Here is a 21,012-nt window from a genome sequence, read left to right on the forward strand (position 1 = left end):
CCTCACACAGCACGTGCTTGGCTGTGACCCACATAATTAATATAAACAATCACAAATGCTCAAATTTCCAATTCCTTTCTCATTCTGTATTCTAACATCCAAATTGTACACACTTCGGGGCATGAATCTATTATTTTATACGTTTTTGCTTTTTTTAATGTTTAGTACAGACCATGCAGGAAGGCAGGCAGGCAATAATACATTTTGTTGAATGAGTTCAGTAATTCGAATGATGACAATGGTAACAATGTAATTGCACTGCATCATACCACTTTGATAAAAGAAGGGACTTTCCAGAACCTGGTCCTCCAGATACAAGAAGGGGTGGAATTGGTGCTGGTGCCGCCACTAGATCATTAAGCCGTTGGTAATACTAGAAACAAAAATGAATTTAAATTGCAAGGAAGCATACACCTCTTATAATACTAGAGTCAACTTCTGATCATCCTCTGAAATCATTAGAGAAAAGCTGCATGAGAAAATGAAATCTACTTTTAGTCAACAGCATCCTCATAATTGCTTATTTTTATGGCTGGTTAAATATGCCCAAAATAGTAAACTAAGAATGAGTCCCAATTTTTTCTACACATAGTGCTGCTATAAATTAACGGATGAGAGACAACACTTAAGATCCCCATTGGGTTTTACAACATTCAGGTTTTGCAGAATGCTGCAGGAAGGCCAATGTTTTATCCTGTATTCCCTAAACCACAGAAAGTATCACAGAAGGCTTTGAGGGAGTCAGCAGGCATCCTCAGTCTGCTGGTCAGAAGAACACCATCCTACACACCCCCACGGTTTCCAGAGATTTCTGAAAATGGGTCCGAACAAGAGCAGTTTTGTGTGGGCCCTTTATCTGAGTCTCCCAACCTGCCACGGAGAATCAGGTTAGGACAGACTGCCTACCTGAGATCTTTCTGAAATTAAGTGAGCTCTCGGCAAAGTCCAAGAACCCATATATCTCAGGCTTTCCCCAGACACTAAAAAGTTGTTCAGAGATAAAAAGGCCACACTCAGAAAACCAAAATACCTCAGTATTTACTGGGGACTTGGCAAAGTTATCTTGGGGGTTGAGATGTTATTAAATGTACCAGTGGTCTAAACAACAGCAGATAAGGAATTAAAAGAATTTGTAATAAGTAGCTTGTGGTTAGCTTTAGGGAAGCAGACATTTCTAACAACTACAATAAGTTACTATTTGGTATAGTTTTTCAATCAATTTTTGTTTGCCATATTATGAACACAGAATATATTCCCCAGGAACTCAAATTATTCTGATAGCAATGGTGCGTCTCAAAAAGCAAAAGACTTCATTGATTTAGAACCCTGTAAATCCTAACAACTTAGTTCATGTTCCCACATAAAGCCCATTTATAAAACCATGGTTCCCAAGTTCAGACTACTTGCCATAGAAGAAAGAGCATAGGATTAGGAGCCAGAAGATCTAGGTTCAAATCCCAGATCTGCAGTCTACTCCATGTGTGCTCTCTTAGGCAAACTGTAACATGAACTTTAGGTTCTTCAATTATGAAATAATGATAGCAATACCTCTCTTATAAAATAGCATATTTTATATGCTATATAGTTACATTCATCATGTGCCAGGTACTGTGCCAAGTGGTCGACGTGCTTTACCTGGCTGAGTCCTCCCAACAACCCTGTCAGGTAGGTAAACTACTAAATCTCATTTTACAGACAAGGAAGTCAAAGGTCAGAGCTTAGTAATGATCACAATCCAGAGTTAGGAAATGGTGGAACCAGGACATAAACACAGACAGTCTCAATTATAAAATTTCTATGCAAATACTGCTGCTAGTGACAGCTAGGATAATATTCTTTAAAACATTCATTCTTACATTAATTTTTAAATATTATTAATTTTTTTGAATTTGGACATAGATTGTGTACTTCAAGTTCCATTAATCTGTTTAGATATCTGAGGATGCTAATGAACTGATCAGCCTATTGCATTAACTACTGTGCTGTTTCCTGAATGTTTGACATTTTGATTCCTCCAAGCCTTGGAAGAATAGAGAGCCTTACGAGTTTTATCAAGTTTCTTAGCTATCCTAAGCTTGGTTTGGTGAACTTCAGATGGTAGCATAAAGAACATGTAGTTGATAAGTCCTCATCTGTAACTAAAAATGTTTGATGTTCATAAATATAGTTGAACCTCACTTTTCTTTCATATGATACAAAGTTAAGCAAATGCCTCAATATGGATAATCAAGCCGCGAGGACAAACACTAACAATTATGAACCTTGACTATATTTAGGTAAAACCACAATCATAACAGAGTCTTAAGTGGTGACTGATCTTTGTTGGAACAATACTCCAAATGCTCACTTTGTCAAATCCCAATTCGTGGGCTGAATTTGAAGCCTGTTGGAAAGTTTCCATTTGCTCTTGTTCATCATGTATGTCCCACAGAACATCACCAAAATCATCTTCTTCTGGAATAGAATCTTCACTGCCCAAATCCTTAGTCTCCATGTCTGTGTTCTCAAAGCCCAGGATGTCCTGAACACCAAGAGCAAGCACACAAAAGTGAACAAAGAACTTAAACATCTTGTAGCAGTGTTAGCACACAGGCCTAAGGTGGCCTTTACTTACTGAGGGGGACAAGTCCAAACCTATGGCCTTCGTATACTACCAACAAGAATAAATATAAAACCATGAAAAAACATGAGTTTAAAAATAAAGAAATATTAAAATGATAAACACAAAGATCTTTCTCTTTTATTAAAAATAGAAGGGCATTTGGGGCCCCCAACTGGCTCAGTCAGTAGAGCATGTGACTCTTGATTCTGGGGTCATGGGTTCAAGCCCCACACTGGGTGCAGAGCTTACATTAAAAAATAACTGGACACCTGGATGGCTCAGTCAATTGAGCCTCTGACTCTTGATTTCAGCTCAGGTCATGATCTTAGGGTTGTGGGATTGAGCCCTGTGTCAGGCTCCAGACTGAGTGTGGAGCCTTCTTAAGATTCTCTTTCTCCCTCTGTCCCTCCCTCCTCCACCCTGGTAGTGCATGCTCTCTTAAAAAAAAAAAAAAAAAAAAAAAAAAAGCAGAGCATCTGACTCCTCAGGGATCTATTTTCTGAAAAATGTTACATAATATTCATTTATATCTATCTGGAAAACAATTTTAAAAATTGTGATAATGCTTAAAAATATGCTGCTTTACATTTTTGTAAGAATTTAATTCCTAAGATTGGGTTTCTTGATATCAAATATTTGTGTTGTGATTTATAGTCTTTATATCACTGAAAATATGTTGTTCCTCAAACAGTAAAGATGGCAAATATGTCCACTTTCCTTTGCTGCCATTTATTCTGCTCAATTAATTTTATTTAACTGTGGTCCTAAAATTCACAAGATTGTTGAGAAGATAAAAATTGACGTCAATTTTTATACTAAAGAACACTGTACAAAATGTGTTGCCAGAAGTCATATCATTATATTCTCGAGCTCATTCTTTTTCTCTGATAACAAATCTCCATACTTTTAATACAAATTAATTAGAAAAAGTAATCTAATCCCTAACTTCCCAAATAGAATCCCAGGTCCCTGCAGGGGTGTCCGCAGGTATGGGCAACTGCAGGCTAAACGTGGTACATCTTTCTAGTGCGCCCATTTTACTTTAAGGGTGTGGGTTCTTTAATGGTTCTTTTTCTTTTTATTCTCATTACTAGCATTGCATGCATTTATTTATTTATTTATTTATTTATTTATTTATTTTTAATGTTTATTTATTTTTGAGAGAGAGAGATAGAGCATGAGCAGGGGAGGAGCAGAGAGAGACGGAGACATAGAACCTGAAGCAGTCTCTAGACTGAGCTGTCAGCACAGAGCCCGACGTGGGGTTCGAACTCATGAACTGAGAGATCATGACCTGAGCTGAAGTCGGACACTTAACCAACTGAGCCACACAGGTGCCCCTCATTACTAGCATTTTAGAGGATATATAATTTAAAATAATTTTTTATATTAAAAATAAACACAGGTATAACATTAAGCAGAATATAGAACTCACATAAATTTACAAGTTAATACTTGAGATATCACAGACACTTTCAGCCCGAGACACTTACTATGATCCATGACCTCAGACTCTTAGAGATATGATTTCACCCCTCTGTGTTGTAGGGATAATGTAGTGGATAAATTTGAAAAAGGTTTTTCTAATTTATAAAAGTTCAAGGTGCACACAAAACCTTGAATAAGATAAACATCTTCCCTGAAATACTTATACTTTTCACCTGGCACTTTTGCAATCTACTGTACACTTATCAGGTATTGAGGCATCAAATAGCTTTGTGAAACAAATGACAGATAAAGATACATGGTACTTGGGGCACCTGGGTGGCTCAGTCGGTTAAGCATCTGACTCTTGGTTTTGGCTCAGGTCATGATCTCACAGTTCGTGGGTTTGAGCTCTACATGGCACTCTATACTGGCAGTGCAGAGCCTGCTTGGGATTCTCTCTCTCTGCCCCTCCCCTGCTCATGTGCTCTCTCTATCAAAATAAATAAATAAACTTAAAACCATAATTTAGAAAAATACATAGTACTAGTAATACGATGACAATACCACAGGATAGACAACCACCAGAAACAGTGGCACTTTCCCAGGTATTATTTTCTCCACGCCCCCCCCCCCCCCCGGTATTATTTTCAAAAACACAAATAAGTTGTTTTCATTGGAAGACCCAACTTTATGGAAAACAGTCTTAGAAAGAAAAATTTTTTTTAACTAGGCTCTACACCCAACATGGGACTCCAACCCACAATTCTGAGATCAAGAGTTGCATGCTCTTCTGAGCAAGCCAGCCAGGCACCCCTTAGAATATTTTAGATGAAATCTTACAAGGAATGCATATTTTTACCTGTTTAATAATCTTTTCCACATAAATATAAATTTTATATACTCCTTCTGTAGGATCTCCAGAGTGATCAATGATCTGGAAAAAAGAAAAAAGTTCAACAACAACATGAAAAAACCAATAACAGGAGGAGGTGGTGATGGTAAATACTTCTATAGAAGTTATATGTCAGGGATTATCCTATGTAATACTTTGCATATTAGTTCATCTGTCCTCACAACAATCCAATGAGAGAGACACTATTACATTTTTTTTTTCAAGAACAGAATTTAGCGATTCATCACTCACATAACACAGTGCTCATTGCAACCTCATTACCTCTCACCCCTTTAGCCCTTTCCCCCACCCAACACCCTGCCAGCAACTCTCAAATTGTTCTCTGTACTTCAGAATCTCTTATGGTTTGTTTCCCTGTTTTTATATTATTTTTGCTACCCTTCCCTTGTGCTCATCTGTTTTGTATCTTAAATTCCACATATGAGTGAAATCATAGGGTATTTTGTCTTTCTCTGACGGACTTATTTTGCTTAGCATAATACACTCTAGCTCCATCCACAATGTTGCAAACAGATGCAAGATTTAATTTTTTGATCATGGAGTAATATCCCATTATATATATATATACATACATATATACCACATCTTCTTTATCCATTCATCAGTTGATGGACATTTGGGCTATTGTCGGTAGTGCTGCTATAAATATTGGGGTACATGTACCCCTTCAAATCAGCACTCCTGTATCCTCTAGATAAGGTATTTACCTAATAGTGTGCAATTGCTGGGTCATAGGGTAGTTTCTATTTTTAATTTTTTGAGGAACCTCCTTACTGTTTTCCAGAGTGGTTGTACCAGTTTGTGCAAAAGGGTTCCTTTTTCTCTACATCCTTGCTTTAGCTATTAGGGGGTCTTTTCTGGTTCCATACAAATTTTAGGATTGTTTGTTCTAGCTCTGCAAAGAACACTTGTTATTTTGATAGGAATTGCATCGAATATGTAGATTGCTTTGGGTAGTATTGACATTTTAACAATATTTGTTCTTCCAATCCACGAGCACGGAATGTTTTTCCATTTTTGTGTGTGTGTGTCTTCTTTAATTTCTTTCACAAACTTTCTATAGTTTTCAATGTATAGATTTTTCACCCTTTGGTTAGGTTTATTTCTAGGTATTTTATGGTTTTGGTGCAATCGTAAATGGGATTGATTCCTTGGTTTCTCTTTCTGCTGCTTCATTATTGGTGTATAGAAATGCAACCATGGGGCACCTGGGTGGCTCAGTCGGTTGAGCGTCTGACTTCAGCTCAGGTCATGATCTCATGGTTCGTGGGTTCAAGGTTGGCATCAGGCCGCTGATGTTAGCACAAAGCCCGCTTCAGATCCTCTGTGGCCCTCTCCCTCTGCCCCTCCCCCACTTGTGCTGTCTCTCCCAAAATAAATAAATAAACTTAAAAAAAAGAAATGCAACCAATTTCTGCACAGTGATTTTATATCCTGCATCTTTGCTAAATTCGTGTATCAATTCTACCAGGTTTTTTGTGGAGTCTTTTGGGTTTTCCACAGAGTATCACTGTCTGCGAAGAGTGAAAGTTTGACTTCCTCCTTGCTGATTTGGATGCCTTTTATTTCTTTGCGTCGTCTGACTGCTGAGGCTAGGACTTCCAACACTATGTTGAATATCAGTGGTGAGAGTGGACATCCTCAGATCAATTTCCTAGGTGTTCAAAAGGGTTTGGTGCTGATCTAGCTGCAATTCAGGGATAAGACAAACTCAGGGTCTCCATGGTGGTCCACTATCTTCAGACACAATTACTTTTAATTTTTTTTTTTTTTTTAAGAGAAAGGGTGTGCCCAAGAGGGGGAGGGACAAAGGAGAGGGAGGGACAGAATCTCAAGCAGGCTCCATGCTTAGGGCAAAGCCCTACATGGAGCTCAATCATGTGAGATCGTGACCTGAGCTGAAATCAAGACTTGGACACTTAACTGACTGAGCCACCAGGTGGTATTGTTAATACTTCAAATTCACAGAAGAGGAAACGGAGGCAAGTTATGCAAACTGTTGGAGGTCACACAAGGGGATTTATTGTGAACAATGGGAACAGTGTTGCAATAAAACAAAAAATACACTTTTTTCACTTACTCCAAATTCTGTCTTATATACATCCATACCACTCAATATATATGACCTTCAAAATACATCAAAATCAATTTTTATAGTAAGACTATAATTCTATAAAACAAAAAGGCAAAATGGTATTCTGCTATGTAAAACAGTAGTCTTCTGAGTTTTCTGAAAGAAGAATGCCCTACCTATAAAGAACATGTGTGTTGCTAGTAAATGATTATTGGATAAAATTAGAGTAGGGCAATGGTTTTACGAAGCACATCAAGTGAACCAGAATGGAAGTTTATCCTATGTTTCCATTTATAATCATGGTAGACAGATCTTATTTTACTCCTATTTTATAAAATAAATTCATCCCTCTAGCGTATTAATTTTAAAAATCAATTTACAAATAGAATAGAGATCTGAAAGAAAAGTCAGTATCTTTCCTCTTAGGATCTAGTGGACTAAGCTCATACTAATGTAATTAAAGCAAATAATGAAATGGTTCTGGAGATTATAACAAAATACTATTTTGTGTTGGGCTCTTTAATGTTACATTGGGCTCAAGCTTTTTCAATATTAAATGATGTAAAAAAAAATGCTTGTGTTCACATTCGATCTTATTTCTTGAATGGGCACAGAGAAATAAAAACAATGTCAAAATCCAAGTTGTTTTCAACTATATTCTTTTTTTTTTAAGACTTTATTTTTAAGTAATCTTTATACCCATTGTGGGGCTTGAATTCACAACCCTGAGATCAAGAGTTGCATGCTCTACTGACTGAGCCTGCCAGGTGCCCCTCAACTGTATTCTTAACACAACTGTAAGAATTTTTAAGTTATCTCAGTGTGCAGTAAGGCAAAGCCTGTAATCTCTATTCTAAATATTATCCCACCATGCATCTAAGAATGGTCAAATCTCTCATACTCTTATTCACTGTTTTGCTTTTCCCAATGCCCTTCGAAGAGGTTGCTATGAAAAGGCTCTTTCTTACACTGATCCTTGGTCAACAGTAGACAAAAGGACTCTGCACTTGGGGAGAAAAGCACAGGAAAAAATCTGATTTTTCCACTCATAGATCATACCCTTTGTAGCTGTGTATTGCTATTTATCCCTTTCTTTTTCTCATAGTCGACAACTAAGTCTGTTGGCTCTACTGTCAAAATTTACTGATTCCTGTTTCTCATCACTTCCTCTACCTTCACCCTGGTCCAAGCCACCAGCATCTTTCACCTGGTGACTGCAAGAACTCTCCAACTCTGCCTTCCTCCACTACACGGCAGCCCAAGAACATCCTTGTCAGAATTGTATTTCTTCTACTGCTGCTTAAAGTCTTCCAATGACTCAAGTAAAAACCCCCAGGTTAAAAAAAAAAAAAAATCTCACTCGCAGTAAAAAAAAACAAGGTTTCTATAGTGATCTCCAAGGTTCTTTACCCTTAGCTCCCAGTCACCTGTCCTATTAATCTCCCCTTACTCACTCCCACCTCATGGCCTTTGCTCTAACACTTCCCTTGGGCAACCAGGTTCTTAAAAAAATAATCTTCTGAATTTTACCTTGGCTTTGTTGGTCTTGTTCAGGTTAGAAACTTGGTCAATCAATTGCTGGATGGAGTTGGAACTGACTTTTCCATCCTCTAAGCGATGATAGATTAATCGTGGTTTGCCTTCAGGGTTTTTCAGAAAAGCTTCTTCGCAGTCTTCCAATAAAAGGCTAGATTGGAAATCAGTATTTCTTGTCCTACACTGCACTATGGCAGCAAACAATCAACCTAAGTGTCAATAATGGCAGTTTAAAGCAATGACAAGGGGCCAGAAGCCCAGGGACAGAACAAGTGCACCTTTCCAAAAATGGATGTTTTATAGCTCTGTTCCAGCTTAGCCAGAAAATATAATGCATTCATTAGCAGACAGAACAAGTACAATAAATTCTGCATTAAATTGAATCTCAAAGCATATATAACTTTAATTTTTCAAATCTAACAACAACAACAAAAACTCTCAAAAAATACTGTAAACATGGCTCAAAATAATGGACCAGACTCATGAGACTTTGCAAATAAATGGAAACCTAATTCCACTTAGAAATACATAATTTCAAAATTAAAATACAATTATTATCAAACCCAGTGCTTCAAGATTTTTCTCTTCTCTAGTCTGTTAGCCTTTCTCATCCAATGAACGACCTGAATCTTTATACCCAAGATACAGTATGAGAAAGATCCAGAGGCAGATGGGGGAGGTCAGATGGCTAGGAAAATCTTAGTTGAAGTACAGGGTTAAAAAAAAAATTCTAACTTTGCTACAGGGTACCTATTTAAATTCTAGAAAAATCTTAAAATAACCTACCAGTGTTTTCTACACGGCAAGGAAAATTACAACCAATTCCCCTTTCTAAAAAGCATTAATTGAAAGATTGTCTAGAGAGGCAAATTAGTGTGTGTATGCAAGGGAGAGCTATTACATGATTCAAAATTTACATAACATATTAAAATACTAGCCCCAATACAAAACAGAGTAATGTTCTATCATACATCTCTGTGCCAATCCAATCGAACCAAACCAAAGAATTTTTCCTTGTTCAAATCATTCTGACCATGTTCTATATAATTTTTGGATTTTGGTTCTTTTGTTATTACTTTGGGAGAAAAGTCTGTGGTGCATGTGAATACTAAACAATGGGCCACTGTTCAGGCACATGTTGCTATTTCAAAATCACTCCCTACAAAATTGACACGTGGGGCTCACATGAAATGATATGACATCTGGGATTTGGTTCAAATTCTTTGGTGGGAGGGAAGAATATGGGGCTACTGGGTACTGCTAAGGGGACATGATTCTAGAGTCATCTTTTGAGAAGAATGGGGGAGTCATCATGAGAGGTGAAGGAACAACCTGAGAAAAATAAAAGCTCTATCAACCCTTGTTTACGGTGTGAAGCCTACAATTACTGCCATATTTCTTGACAGCCATGAAGTAAACATTAAGGAAATAAAATAATCAGCAGATGGAATATGAAAAAAATTAAAACAAAAATAAAGGCAAAGCATAGGTGAAGAAATGATTAAATTTTAGAAATTAAAATTCTTATTCTTTAAGAATAAAGTTTTTAAAATGTAAAATAAATAAAATTTTAGTTAAAGAAGATAAGCTGAAATCTGCCAAGCAAAGTAATAAAACATGAAAGAAATGAAGGATAAAGGGTAAAAGATTAAGAGGGATTTAATATGAGAAAGATAAAAATAAATGTTAAAAATGTAAAAATAATGTGCAATATTTTATTAACTAAACATGGATAAAAGGTAAAGAAAAAACAAGATGGTTTAAAGGATTAGAGAATAAGAGAAAAACAACAAATGACATATTACCACCTGAGATAAAATACTACCCAGATATTAAATAATAAAACAGAATATATCCTTAATAAATATAAAAAAATAACAGGAAAAGAAAAGGGGCGAGGGAGGAAAAGAACCCCAACTAAAAGGGAATCAAGTGGAAAGAATCCTTAAAACTTGTTTGGGTGGAGGCTCATTGACCAACTGGTTCCTTGGCCACTGGGCAGTCTTAAGGAGCAATAATGGATCACACTACAGGGTCTCTGGTAAAGCCTAGGGCTCCACATACTTCTGCACACAGTTGAGGTCAGAGTTGGTCCTCAATAAAAGGGAAAATGCTCTGGAAGGGTTAAATCCAATCAGACAGCAAATGTAGAAAGAAAACCTCTTATTAAATAAATTTTGTCTTCTATCTATGTATCTAGTTGGTTAAAAAAAATCTTTGCAGACTAACTCATTGGTGTTAATTATATTCACATTATAAGAAAATTGCTCACTTTACTGGAATTAAGTAGTAAGCTCCTCAGAGAATTAAAAACTTGATTTAACATCTATATAAGTGTTCAAGTAGCTCTCAATTTGTATCTGAAGAAAGAAAATAATGAAAGTTGGGGCGCCTGGGTGGCGCAGTCGGTTAAGCGTCCGACTTCAGCCAGGTCACGATCTCACGGTCTGTGAGTTCGAGCCCCGCGTCAGGCTCTGGGCTGATGGCTCAGAGCCTGGAGCCTGTTTCCGATTCTGTGTCTCCCTCTCTCTCTGTCCCTCCCCCGTTCATGCTCTGTCTCTCTCTGTCCCAAAAAATAAAATAAACGTTGAAAAAAAAAAATTAAAAAAAAAAAAAAAAAAAGAAAATAATGAAAGTTAATGCAGATTATTGAAATCAGGAGTTGCCAACTTGCTTTATTAGGGCCAATGAGTATACATTTTAGGCTTCATGAGCTACACAGTCTTTGTTGTAACCACAGTACTTAACTCTGCTCTTGTAGTATGAAAGCAGCTGTAAAAATACATAAATAAATGAATATAACTATGTTCCAATAAAATTTTATTTATAAAAGCAGGTGGCTGACTGGATTTGGCCTGAAGGCCATAGTTAGCTACCCCTGATTAAAATGATCTTTGCATTAATGATGCCAATATTAGGACCTGTTAATGCAAACAGTGTAAAGTTCTTAATTCTTTTGTTTCTGTATGAAAAGCCAAAACATTTATTGAATTTTGTGGATTGTTTTTGATTATAAGGATGCAATTAGAACTTATCTTTGAAGTTCATTTGGCAATCTCAATTCTTTTTTTTTGTATTTTATTTATTTATTTATTTATTTATTTATTTATTTAAAATGTTATTTTTTAAAATTTACATCCAAATTAGTTAGCATATAGTGAAACAATGATTTCAGGAGTAGATTCCTTAATGTCCCTTACCCATTTAGCCCATCCCCCTCCCTCAACCCCTCCAGCAACCCTCAGTTTGTTCTCCATATTTATGAGTCTCTTCTGTTTTGTCCCCCTCCTTTTTTTTATATTATTTTTGTTTCCCTTCCCTTACGTTCATCTGTTTTGTCTCTTAAAGTCCTCATATGAGTGAAGTCATATGATTTCTGTCTTTCTCTGACTAATTTCACTTCGCATCATACCCTCCAGTTCCATCCACGTAGTTGCAAATGGTAAGATTTCATTCTTTTTGTGGCAGTCTCAATTCTATACAACTCCTACACTTGATCTTAGTCAAAAGGCCAAGAAGTGATCAATTCTATACAACTCCTGTAATAAATGACAGAATTTTCAGCTTACCTTGGTAAGGTTAAATGAATGAATAAAATAACTAATGAACTCTTCTCAATTTCCCATTTTCTAACAGCTAGGTATTGATTTTCAAGATCTATTGGAAAATATATAGCGTGGAAAAAATATCCCATTGTCTCACACATTCTTTTAAGTTTAGGTGAATAGTCCTAAAAAGAAATTAAAACAAAACAAAACACAAGAAATTAAAACATAATAAAAGTACAGCTTATATAACTAAAGATCTAGTCAGCTTCATACTACTTAAAATAAAAAAGCATGCTTTAGAACAGGTTATGTTGAATATTTTTTTAATTTAAAACTTAAAAATATAATCATATTTTAAAGAAAATCTTTAAGAGAAAAGGCAAGTTTCCCTTAAAACAAAAATATATAAGCTTAGTAACTTGGCTGTTTCCTAGCTCAGAAAATAATTTATTTCATAATAAAACCTAAAACAATGGAAGAAAAATACTGGGATAATTTCCTTTGGTATTTATTTTTGTTATTATTATTATTATTATTATTATTATAAATGATTTCTGCTTTATTGTTATAAAGAGTAGAAAACCCAAATCCATGAATCTATATTGTAAAAAGTGTCCACCATGATATATTAGAACATTAAAGCAAACAGATATAAATAAAAAAATTATGTTGGTCTATAACAAATTAAGTTACTAAGTAATGATTATTACTTAGTTACTAAGTATTATTATGCAATTAATGAGTAATTCCCTCAACATCAGTTTGGTAATAACCTATATTCAGTTAGTGAGTAGAAACTTTGGTTTTCAAAATATTTTATCTCTCAACCCAAGTTGAACAATATCAAAAAGCAAAGCTAAATAAATTCATTAATCAATAATCTTTTAATCAATAATGTTAATATAGCAGGTATAGCATGTGACATGCAGATTTATTTAAAATTCAGTTAGATCAGTAATAGGCAAACTTTTTCTGTAAACGGCAAGTATTCTTACAAATTAGTAATAGCTTAATGACTTGATATTTTAGCAGAGGTCCTTGGGGTCCATTTAGTCTCTTGTGATTTATTCCGCCATTGTAGTATGAAGCAGACATAGACAGTGTGTAAATGAATAAGCTGTGTTCAGCTTAATAGTATGTAAATGAACACTAGCTGTGTTCCAGTAAAACCTTATTTATAGAAACTAAAATTTGAATTTAATATAATTTTCACATGTCATAAAACATTCATCTTTTCATTTTTTTTCCAACCATGTGAAAAGGTAAAAAGCAATTTTAGCTTTCGGTCCTATAAAGACAGGCTGCAGGCCAGATCTGGCCCACAGGCTGGAGTATGCCTGCCCTCTCCCTCAGGTTAACCCCAATGACTGCCTTGAAAAATTAAAAACCATGATAAAGATTAAATTTTGTTATAACCTGAAACAGATTCAAGGCTAGGGCTGGCAGATATTACCTAAAGCAGGCGCTATCAACAAGGGCCTTAAACACTGTGCACAATGTACAATAAAGCATTCATAAGAATTAAGTTCCAAAGCCTTTATTTGAATACACTGATAAAACTGAGCAAGATTTTCTCTTAAAAAAAGCCCAAATTCTTCTTGCTCTTTATGACATATAATCTGATAGGTAGTAAACTACTTGGTTTAGATGTAGTAGTGTCATAAATAGGACACAATATTAACTTGTATTTTAAATCAGTGAATAAAGAATTTATAAATATCCTCACCTTAAGGAAAAGATCCACTTCAGGCTGGGTTTCATCTGTATAAATGAGGTAACATCTGACAGCGTTACTCCACAGAGAATGTGAAAACAACGGAGTAACTTGTAATAAACTAGCTACAGCAACATCCCAGTCATCTAAAAATAAAATTTATCATGAGTTCATGAAAAAAAATCATCAAAAAACATTTGAGAAGATGTTTACAAGTCTTTTAAAAGTCTGAAAAAACACAACAGGCAACATAGAATGCAATCTGATCTTACTCGTTAATAATGACACACCTTCTGGAATAACATACTAGAAGGCAAACAGTTCTTTAACCTCAAATTCTATCCTTGGGCATAAAGTAATCAATGTCACCCAGGGTCCTTGCTGAGGTACCAGTGGTTCCAGTCAATATCATGAACCTATGTTACTTGAGCTGTTTAATTAGTTTGCAACTGTAGGAGGGCCTACATTTGCAGGCTGGCCTATACTTTTATCTACTTATTATTCTTGAGATACATTAAGTCAAAAAGAAACTTTAAGAATGGCATAAAATGAAATGCTATTTAGTGAAAAAGAACATTTTAAGACATATTTGGCTAATTCAAAAGGCATAATTGAACACTTTTCATTTTGCTGATAATCTTATAGTTTAAGAAAAAAAATAGAGCTACTTATAACATCTCAGATCTGCACTGGCATTGAAATTCTGAACAGATCTCAGAGCTGTTTTGGACACCAAATTATATAAAAATAATGAAAATATTCTTCTGACTAAGGATACTACATTGCATAACTTTGTACTCTATTCTGCAGCCTTCTCTAACCTTTAAAAGCATCAAAAACACAGAGGGAAAGACTAAAAACTACTGTTTCTCAGTTAATCTATATTACACTCTCAATGATCAACTGAAATCCCTGAGAATTCAGACCAGAATCGAAGTTTTTAGAACCTGATTTGTCAGTCTGGCCAGGGAACACCATCTGATCCTGATGTGAATTACAGAACTTACTTAGCCCTGCTCAGTGACAGCACCGGTAAGTACATGCTGGTTTGACGGTGGAAGACACCCAGAATAAAAATCTCATGCCTGGTTGATGGTTGTTTTCCCAGCACACAAGATTACAGCATAGGAACAGTCATCACCATTAGCCAAAGTAATTGGCAAATGGCTTGTGTTACCTCTGTTGACATTTGCAAAGGGTCCTTCCACATCTATAGAACTATGGGCAAACTCAGGACCCCTGAAGGACTGCTGAAGCTGGATCATACTCCCTATGGAAGGTTCACTTCCCAAAGCTCCTCCAGTCCAATATTCACACTGGGTTCCAGCAGCTATAAATGCAAGAGATTTTATCTTGTGAAAACCAAATTACTGAATGTTCAAAAACTTATCACATGTACTACACAGGATTTCTAATTAAAAAAACAACAACTATAATATTATATACAACAAATATCCAAATATTCAATCTTTAATGATTTTGAAAGTACTTTGTCACCAACTTTTGGCAACTTCTAAGGTGCTGGTTAGCATAATTCTGGTTGTCATCTCAAACTCAAAGAGGGGACTGAAGAGAGAAAGATGAAAAGAAATAAACGATATAGTAACCAAAGGAACTGTAACAACTGTGAGAAGTTAAAAATATCCCCATACAAAAATTCTAAACAAGATTTCTAACCGTATAGTTTAGGCATCAGTGTAAAATTTGAAGGAAAGAATTTAAAAGGAAGACTATTACTAGCACACCTGTAATTAACATTGGTAATTCATTAGGATGTAAGCTAAGGATGTAAAGAGTGCCCCCTCTTTAAACTTCCAGAGAAATAAAATTAATGTCTGAATCAGTTGGTGCTTATGAACACAGCATCTTTGACTAAATATGCATATACTAGTATTTGGACTTAATATCTGGCAAAAATGAGATTATTATTTGTAGGTCTTTGAATGTGAAATGAATGATGTTCCCTCAGTATCCTTTATGTTCAAATCAAAATATGAAGAAAGACCTAGGAGGAAATACTAACTTGTTCTTATTAACTTGCCAAGGCAATTACGATATAATAGCTTTGAAACACTGCACATTTTAAAACATGTCAACACTGAAATAACCACTAAGACTAATGTGGGTTCAACAAGAGGATCCTCTTAGTCACTCAAAGCCATTAAGAATCACTTCATTTTTTTCCCCTTCAAAAGTTAGTAATAAAAATCCCAGAATGCTGGTCAGATTCCAATGGTTCTAAAATGTAAACTAGGAGGGAATTGTCAAGTTGCCATATTTCACTCCCAAATCAGTTTGTAAGAATAAAATGCAGGTTCCTGTAAATGAGAGAGTGACTACATTTTTCTACTGCATTTATCAATAGAATAGTTTTCATTTTTCAGTATCAGTCACAGTTTATTATTATTTTCTTAGAACATGGTAGACCCTTGCCTTCTATGGCTCCAAGCTTTATTTCTATAAAAACATATTTTATATGTTTAATTATAGAATATAAACTTTTTGAATAGCTTACGGGACTGTCCTGGAAACCATTTAGTGGAATATCATGCAGATATTCTAATGGATGGTTACAAAGAATTTATCATTATGTGGAAAAATAATGTAACAGAGACTACCAACTATCCTCCAATATCCATTCTCCCCTTCTTCCTTTAGTAACAGAATTTCCAACTTTACGTGGATACATGACTCTCCTACTAATGATTACACTCTCCAATCTCCAATCTTCCTGAGTGTAGTGCTGGCCAATGCGGTATCAGATTGTGCTTCTTTCTTTCTTTCTTTCTTTCTTTCTTTCTTTCTTTCTTTCTTTCTTTCTTTCTTTCTTTCTTTCTTTCTTTCTTTCTTTCTTTTCTTTCTCTTCCTTCCTTCCTTCCTTCCTTCCTTCCTTCCTTCCTTCCTTCCTTCCTTCCTTTTTTTTTTTTTTTAAGTTTATTTCTTTACTTTGAGAAAGAATCCCAAGTAGGCTCCACACTACCAGCACTGCTGCTGGATGCAGGGCTCGAACCCACAAACCACGAGATCAAGACTGAGCCCAAATCAGGAGTTGGACGCTTAACCAACTGAGCCAACCAGGGGCCCTTTCAGATTGTGCTTTCAAGGAGAGGAATGAATTCCCTTCCGTCTTCCCCCAGCCAAAATGGAAATACCACAGTGAGACCTGAAGGAGCTGTCTGAGACCAGAGAGAGAAAATCTATGGGGTGAGGTTGGCAATGCAAGTCAGAAGAAAACATGGCTCTTAACAATGTCACGGACTTCATGGAAAATTGCTGTCATAACACCTGAGAAAGAGGCAGAAAGTGCAATTCTATTTATAACAGCAACCACTCACAACTAAAAGGATTCAACGTTGGCTCTACAATATCATTACACCTATAGTGAAAACTCAAAATATTATAAATAGGAAGTAAATTTACCAGTAACATCTGTACAGTTGTCATCTGAATCAGACTCTCCAGGATCAAATACTTGGATTCCCTGAGCCTGGAGCCTCTGAAGTTTACTTTCCAACTCTCGCTTAGCCCTCAGTAAGTCCTGAATTTCATTCTCCTTGGTCTCCCTAAAAATCTTTAAAAGACAAATGTTAATTTTGAAACCTCTCCCATAATCAAAAGGTTGTGTCATCAACTCTTAACCAAAAAAATCTTTCACTCATGAAACCAATATTCAGTTTGGTCCTGACCTGTAGGATGAATAACTAAAGTAACTCTATTGTTTTGTAACTGGAACCCACTGGAATTTGGGCAGGAGGCCTGTCTGTGCCGTGGGGCTGTTTTGTGCACTGCTGACGTTTAGCAAATTTGTCTCCCTGCCACTAGATGCCAGTAATGCCCTCCCATACAAAACATCCCCAAATATTTCCAAATGCCTTACCCCCATATGGAAAGACTTTCTTTTCCCCAAATCCCTATTGCAGTGCTCACTTTTTTATTTTTTCCTTGAAACGATCGCAAGTTTACTAGGTCCATCTCAAAAATGTAAAAAGTGCTCTACTGTAGTTCTTAGAACCTTCAGGACTACATCTATTTATTCATGCAGCATTATAGAAACTTTTAAAATATGTTGTTTTTATTCTGCATCACTCTGCGGGTAAAAACATAAGGCATTTACCTTGAATTGCCTTTTCACTTTATCTCTGTCATGTTCAAATGTTGCTGCTCTCTCCATTGCTTGGTATTTTGCTTCTAAAGCACTTTCCTTTTCCCGAAGTATCTTCTGATATGTTTTTTGAAGCGCCTGAAATAACTGACCTTGTTATTTCTAACAAAAATAGTATTCCTCTCAAATTTTTCAATATCTTACATATATATTACACACATACCTTAGAACTGTACCAATCTACTTACTATTTTACCAGTTATCAAGAACTACATATTGCCATTTTATTCAAACACATAATGAATCATGAAAAAAAATGCAAACATTCTTAACTATAATAAATGAAGACACTTCAGTGTTAAGCTTTTAATGGAAATTAGTACTGTGAATTGAAATTGAAATACTGTGTCAAACTCTTAATTTTCCCTATGGCACAGTTTTCCCATCTGTAAAAGAACAAAAAGTATATAGTTTGTAAGTCTTAACTTGAAGGATAATTAATTCTGTGTGACCAGGCACTTCCTGGCTCCATGTCTTTCTCATTTTGCTATCCCCAGAGCCCCCTTGGTGCCTGTAACATTGAAGGCCTCCAGTAAGTGTATGACTGAATGGGTTAAATAAATATGGAAGAGGGTTTTTTTAATGCCTAGATATATGAGAAAGGAATCAAAAAGGCTGCATAAAAAAATGGGTGGGTTAGTTAAGGAATCAGTTTAGACCTCAAGATAATACTAAAATGCATAGTGGATTCTACTCAACTTTCAGAACTACTACATAAGGTAACAGGAGGAACCTGAGACTGGCTTTTGTCAGCCCTTACTGCACTCTGCCCTGGTTGGTCCAGCCTTCTTTTCTACCCCCCATCTCACAGCCATTTCCAATGTGCAGCGTCCATTAGACAATAGCTTCGATGCATGAAATCAGGTATCTTAAATTCGTTAAGTCCATTTTATACAATGCAAGCGCATTAAGACTGCCCAGTAGGAGGGGCGCCTGGGTGGCGCAGTCGGTTAAGCGTCCGACTTCAGCCAGGTCACAATCTCACGGTCCATGAGTTCGAGCCCCGCGTCAGGCTCTGGGCTGATGGCTCGGAGCCTGGAGCCTGTTTCCGATTCTGTGTCTCCCTCTCTCTCTGCCCCTCCCCCGTTCATGCTCTGTCTCTCTCTGTCCCAAAAATAAATTAAAAACGTTGAAAAAAAAAAATTAAAAAAAAAAAAAAGAAGACTGCCCAGTAGGAAAACTGGTAAGACAACAGATAGGCTGGTATGTAATTCTTCCCAGATAACAGCCTAATTTTACAACAGCTACTAGGAAAGGTGCCTAGTCTAGAAGGAAGGAGGATTTTTTTTTTTTAATGTTTGTTTATGTTTGGGGGCCACGAGGAAGAGAGAGAGGCAGAGGTAGACACAGAATCTGAAAACAGGCTCCAGGCTCTGAGCTGTCAGCATAGAGCTGGATGCCAGGCTGGAACTCATGAACCTTGAGAACATGACCTGAGCCAAAGTTGGCCGCTTACCTAACTGAGCCACCCAGGTGCCCCTGAAGAAGGCTCTTCTCAGAAAAATCAGTGTGAGGTATTTATTCAATTCCTACTGTGATGAGCCCAGAAACACTTGGGCTGTCTAGAAGTCTCTTCCACAGTTAAAAAAAAAAAAAAAAAAAAAGAGTAAAACCACAACCCTCAGAGAGGCCTAAAACAGATGACACAAAGTCTAACAACTCTGCTCACAGAAAAGCAACCTCTTGCTTTACATACCATTTTAATGAGTCAAAACACATCTACTAGAGGGAGACCACGCAATAATTTTTCTGAGTAAATTAGTCAAGTGCATTAAGAGCATTTGACTACACGTAGGGAATGTTTTCAATCAAAGCAGTTAGGATGGTGAAAATCAGGTTTCCAGAAAAACTCACTTCAAGATCATTAAAACTCAAGAGCTCCACACGAAGAAACTGAGAGATATATTTAAGGGGGCGGGGAGTGGAGTTAAAAACTCCTAGGGAATTTGATGAGTTGGCTTCAACAGATGTCACCAAAATCTTTTGTGTGTCTGTGAGCCCTGGGTTAACCTACTTCCCTGGAACCCCCTGCAGATTGGCATTTGCTGCTTCAGGACACTTTCAGGTTAACTGTTTCAAGGTGTCTGAATGAATGAACCAGAAATAGAAAAGGGGCGGATTAGTTAAGGAAATCAGTTTAGACCCCAAGAGAATGTGCCTCTCAAATTAAAATGCAGAGCGGTTCCTAGCCAACTTTCAAAACTACTTGGTTTAGAGAGGGGGCAGGATGGACGAAGGACGGAGTCAGGCGTCCAAAGCCCAGCCTGGCAGGGCGCGGGCAGGGCGCGGGCGGGGCGGGGCGGGGCGGGGCGGGGGGGGGGGCGTCCCAACTGCCCCCGCCGCGCACGCGGGCCAGGCGTTACCTGCAGCTCCGCCCGCAGCCGCTTGTTCTCCGTGTCCAGCTTGGCCTCGCGGCGGCCCATAGACAACAACTCCTGATTCTTGCTGACCCGGAAGATCTCGTATTCCTTCTTCAGCCGCTCGTACTCGGCCGCCGCGTACTCCAGCTCCGGCACGGACGAGCCGGTAGACTTGAAGCTAGCTCCCAGCAGCCCGCCGCCGCCCGCTCCACGGGGCAGCGACCCGGGCCCGGCCCCTGCCGCTGCTGCTGCAGCGCCGCGGCGGAACGAGCTGCGCAGCAGGCGGGCTTTGGGCTTCACCTCCACCGGGATCTCGCAGGCCTCGCCGCCGCCCGCCCCATACGTGTCCTCTATCACTTCCCCGCCAGCGGGGCTCACAAGCGACGAGGCCGTCCCCATTACGCCTGAGGCCGCCCCTACCAGCCAGCGGGGTACCAGAAGGGGGCGGGACGCGGCGAAGGAGACAGGGCGGGGCAGCAAGAAGGGGCAAGGCAGGGCGAAGGGGCGGGGCGAACGGGATGGGGCGTGGCAGCAGGACGGGGAGGGGCGGAGCGCAAGGCGTGCGGGGCGGGCGGTGTGATACGGATTGGGAGGGGCAGCAGGACGGGGCGGGGCAGAGCTCAAGGCGGGCGGGGCGGGATGGATGGGGCGTGGCAGGAGGGAGGGGCGGGGCAG

The 21,012-nt window shown here is 37.8% G+C and overlaps 1 protein-coding gene across 5 annotated transcripts in view; it reads right to left on the minus strand.

Moving 5' to 3' along the window:
• NPHP3 (nephrocystin 3) overlaps nucleotides 1–20,803 on the minus strand; it is a 43,889-nt gene extending 23,086 nt beyond the window's left edge. For 3 of the 5 annotated variants that reach the window (XR_009261772.1, XM_058729906.1, XM_058729907.1), the window contains exons 1-10: nucleotides 20,341–20,803; nucleotides 17,930–18,055; nucleotides 17,236–17,386; nucleotides 14,993–15,145; nucleotides 13,828–13,961; nucleotides 12,123–12,283; nucleotides 8,548–8,704; nucleotides 4,890–4,964; nucleotides 2,348–2,521; nucleotides 270–373 (exon numbers count right to left, since the gene is read on the minus strand). Coding sequence is in view for 4 of the 5 variants with exons in the window: in XM_058729906.1 (XP_058585889.1) it covers nucleotides 270–373; nucleotides 2,348–2,521; nucleotides 4,890–4,964; nucleotides 8,548–8,704; nucleotides 12,123–12,283; nucleotides 13,828–13,961; nucleotides 14,993–15,145; nucleotides 17,236–17,386; nucleotides 17,930–18,055; nucleotides 20,341–20,736 (1,631 nt within the window). In the remaining variant the exon portion in view is untranslated. The remainder of the gene's footprint in view (nucleotides 1–269; nucleotides 374–2,347; nucleotides 2,522–4,889; nucleotides 4,965–8,547; nucleotides 8,705–12,122; nucleotides 12,284–13,827; nucleotides 13,962–14,992; nucleotides 15,146–17,235; nucleotides 17,387–17,929; nucleotides 18,056–20,340) is intronic. The other 2 variants (XM_058729904.1, XM_058729905.1) reach the window with 1 other exon arrangement.
• Nucleotides 20,804–21,012: the final 209 nt, after the last annotated feature.

The sequence above is a fragment of the Neofelis nebulosa genome, chromosome 5 (assembly GCF_028018385.1).
Source record: "Neofelis nebulosa isolate mNeoNeb1 chromosome 5, mNeoNeb1.pri, whole genome shotgun sequence".
In the NCBI taxonomy this organism is placed as follows: Eukaryota; Metazoa; Chordata; class Mammalia; order Carnivora; family Felidae; genus Neofelis; species Neofelis nebulosa.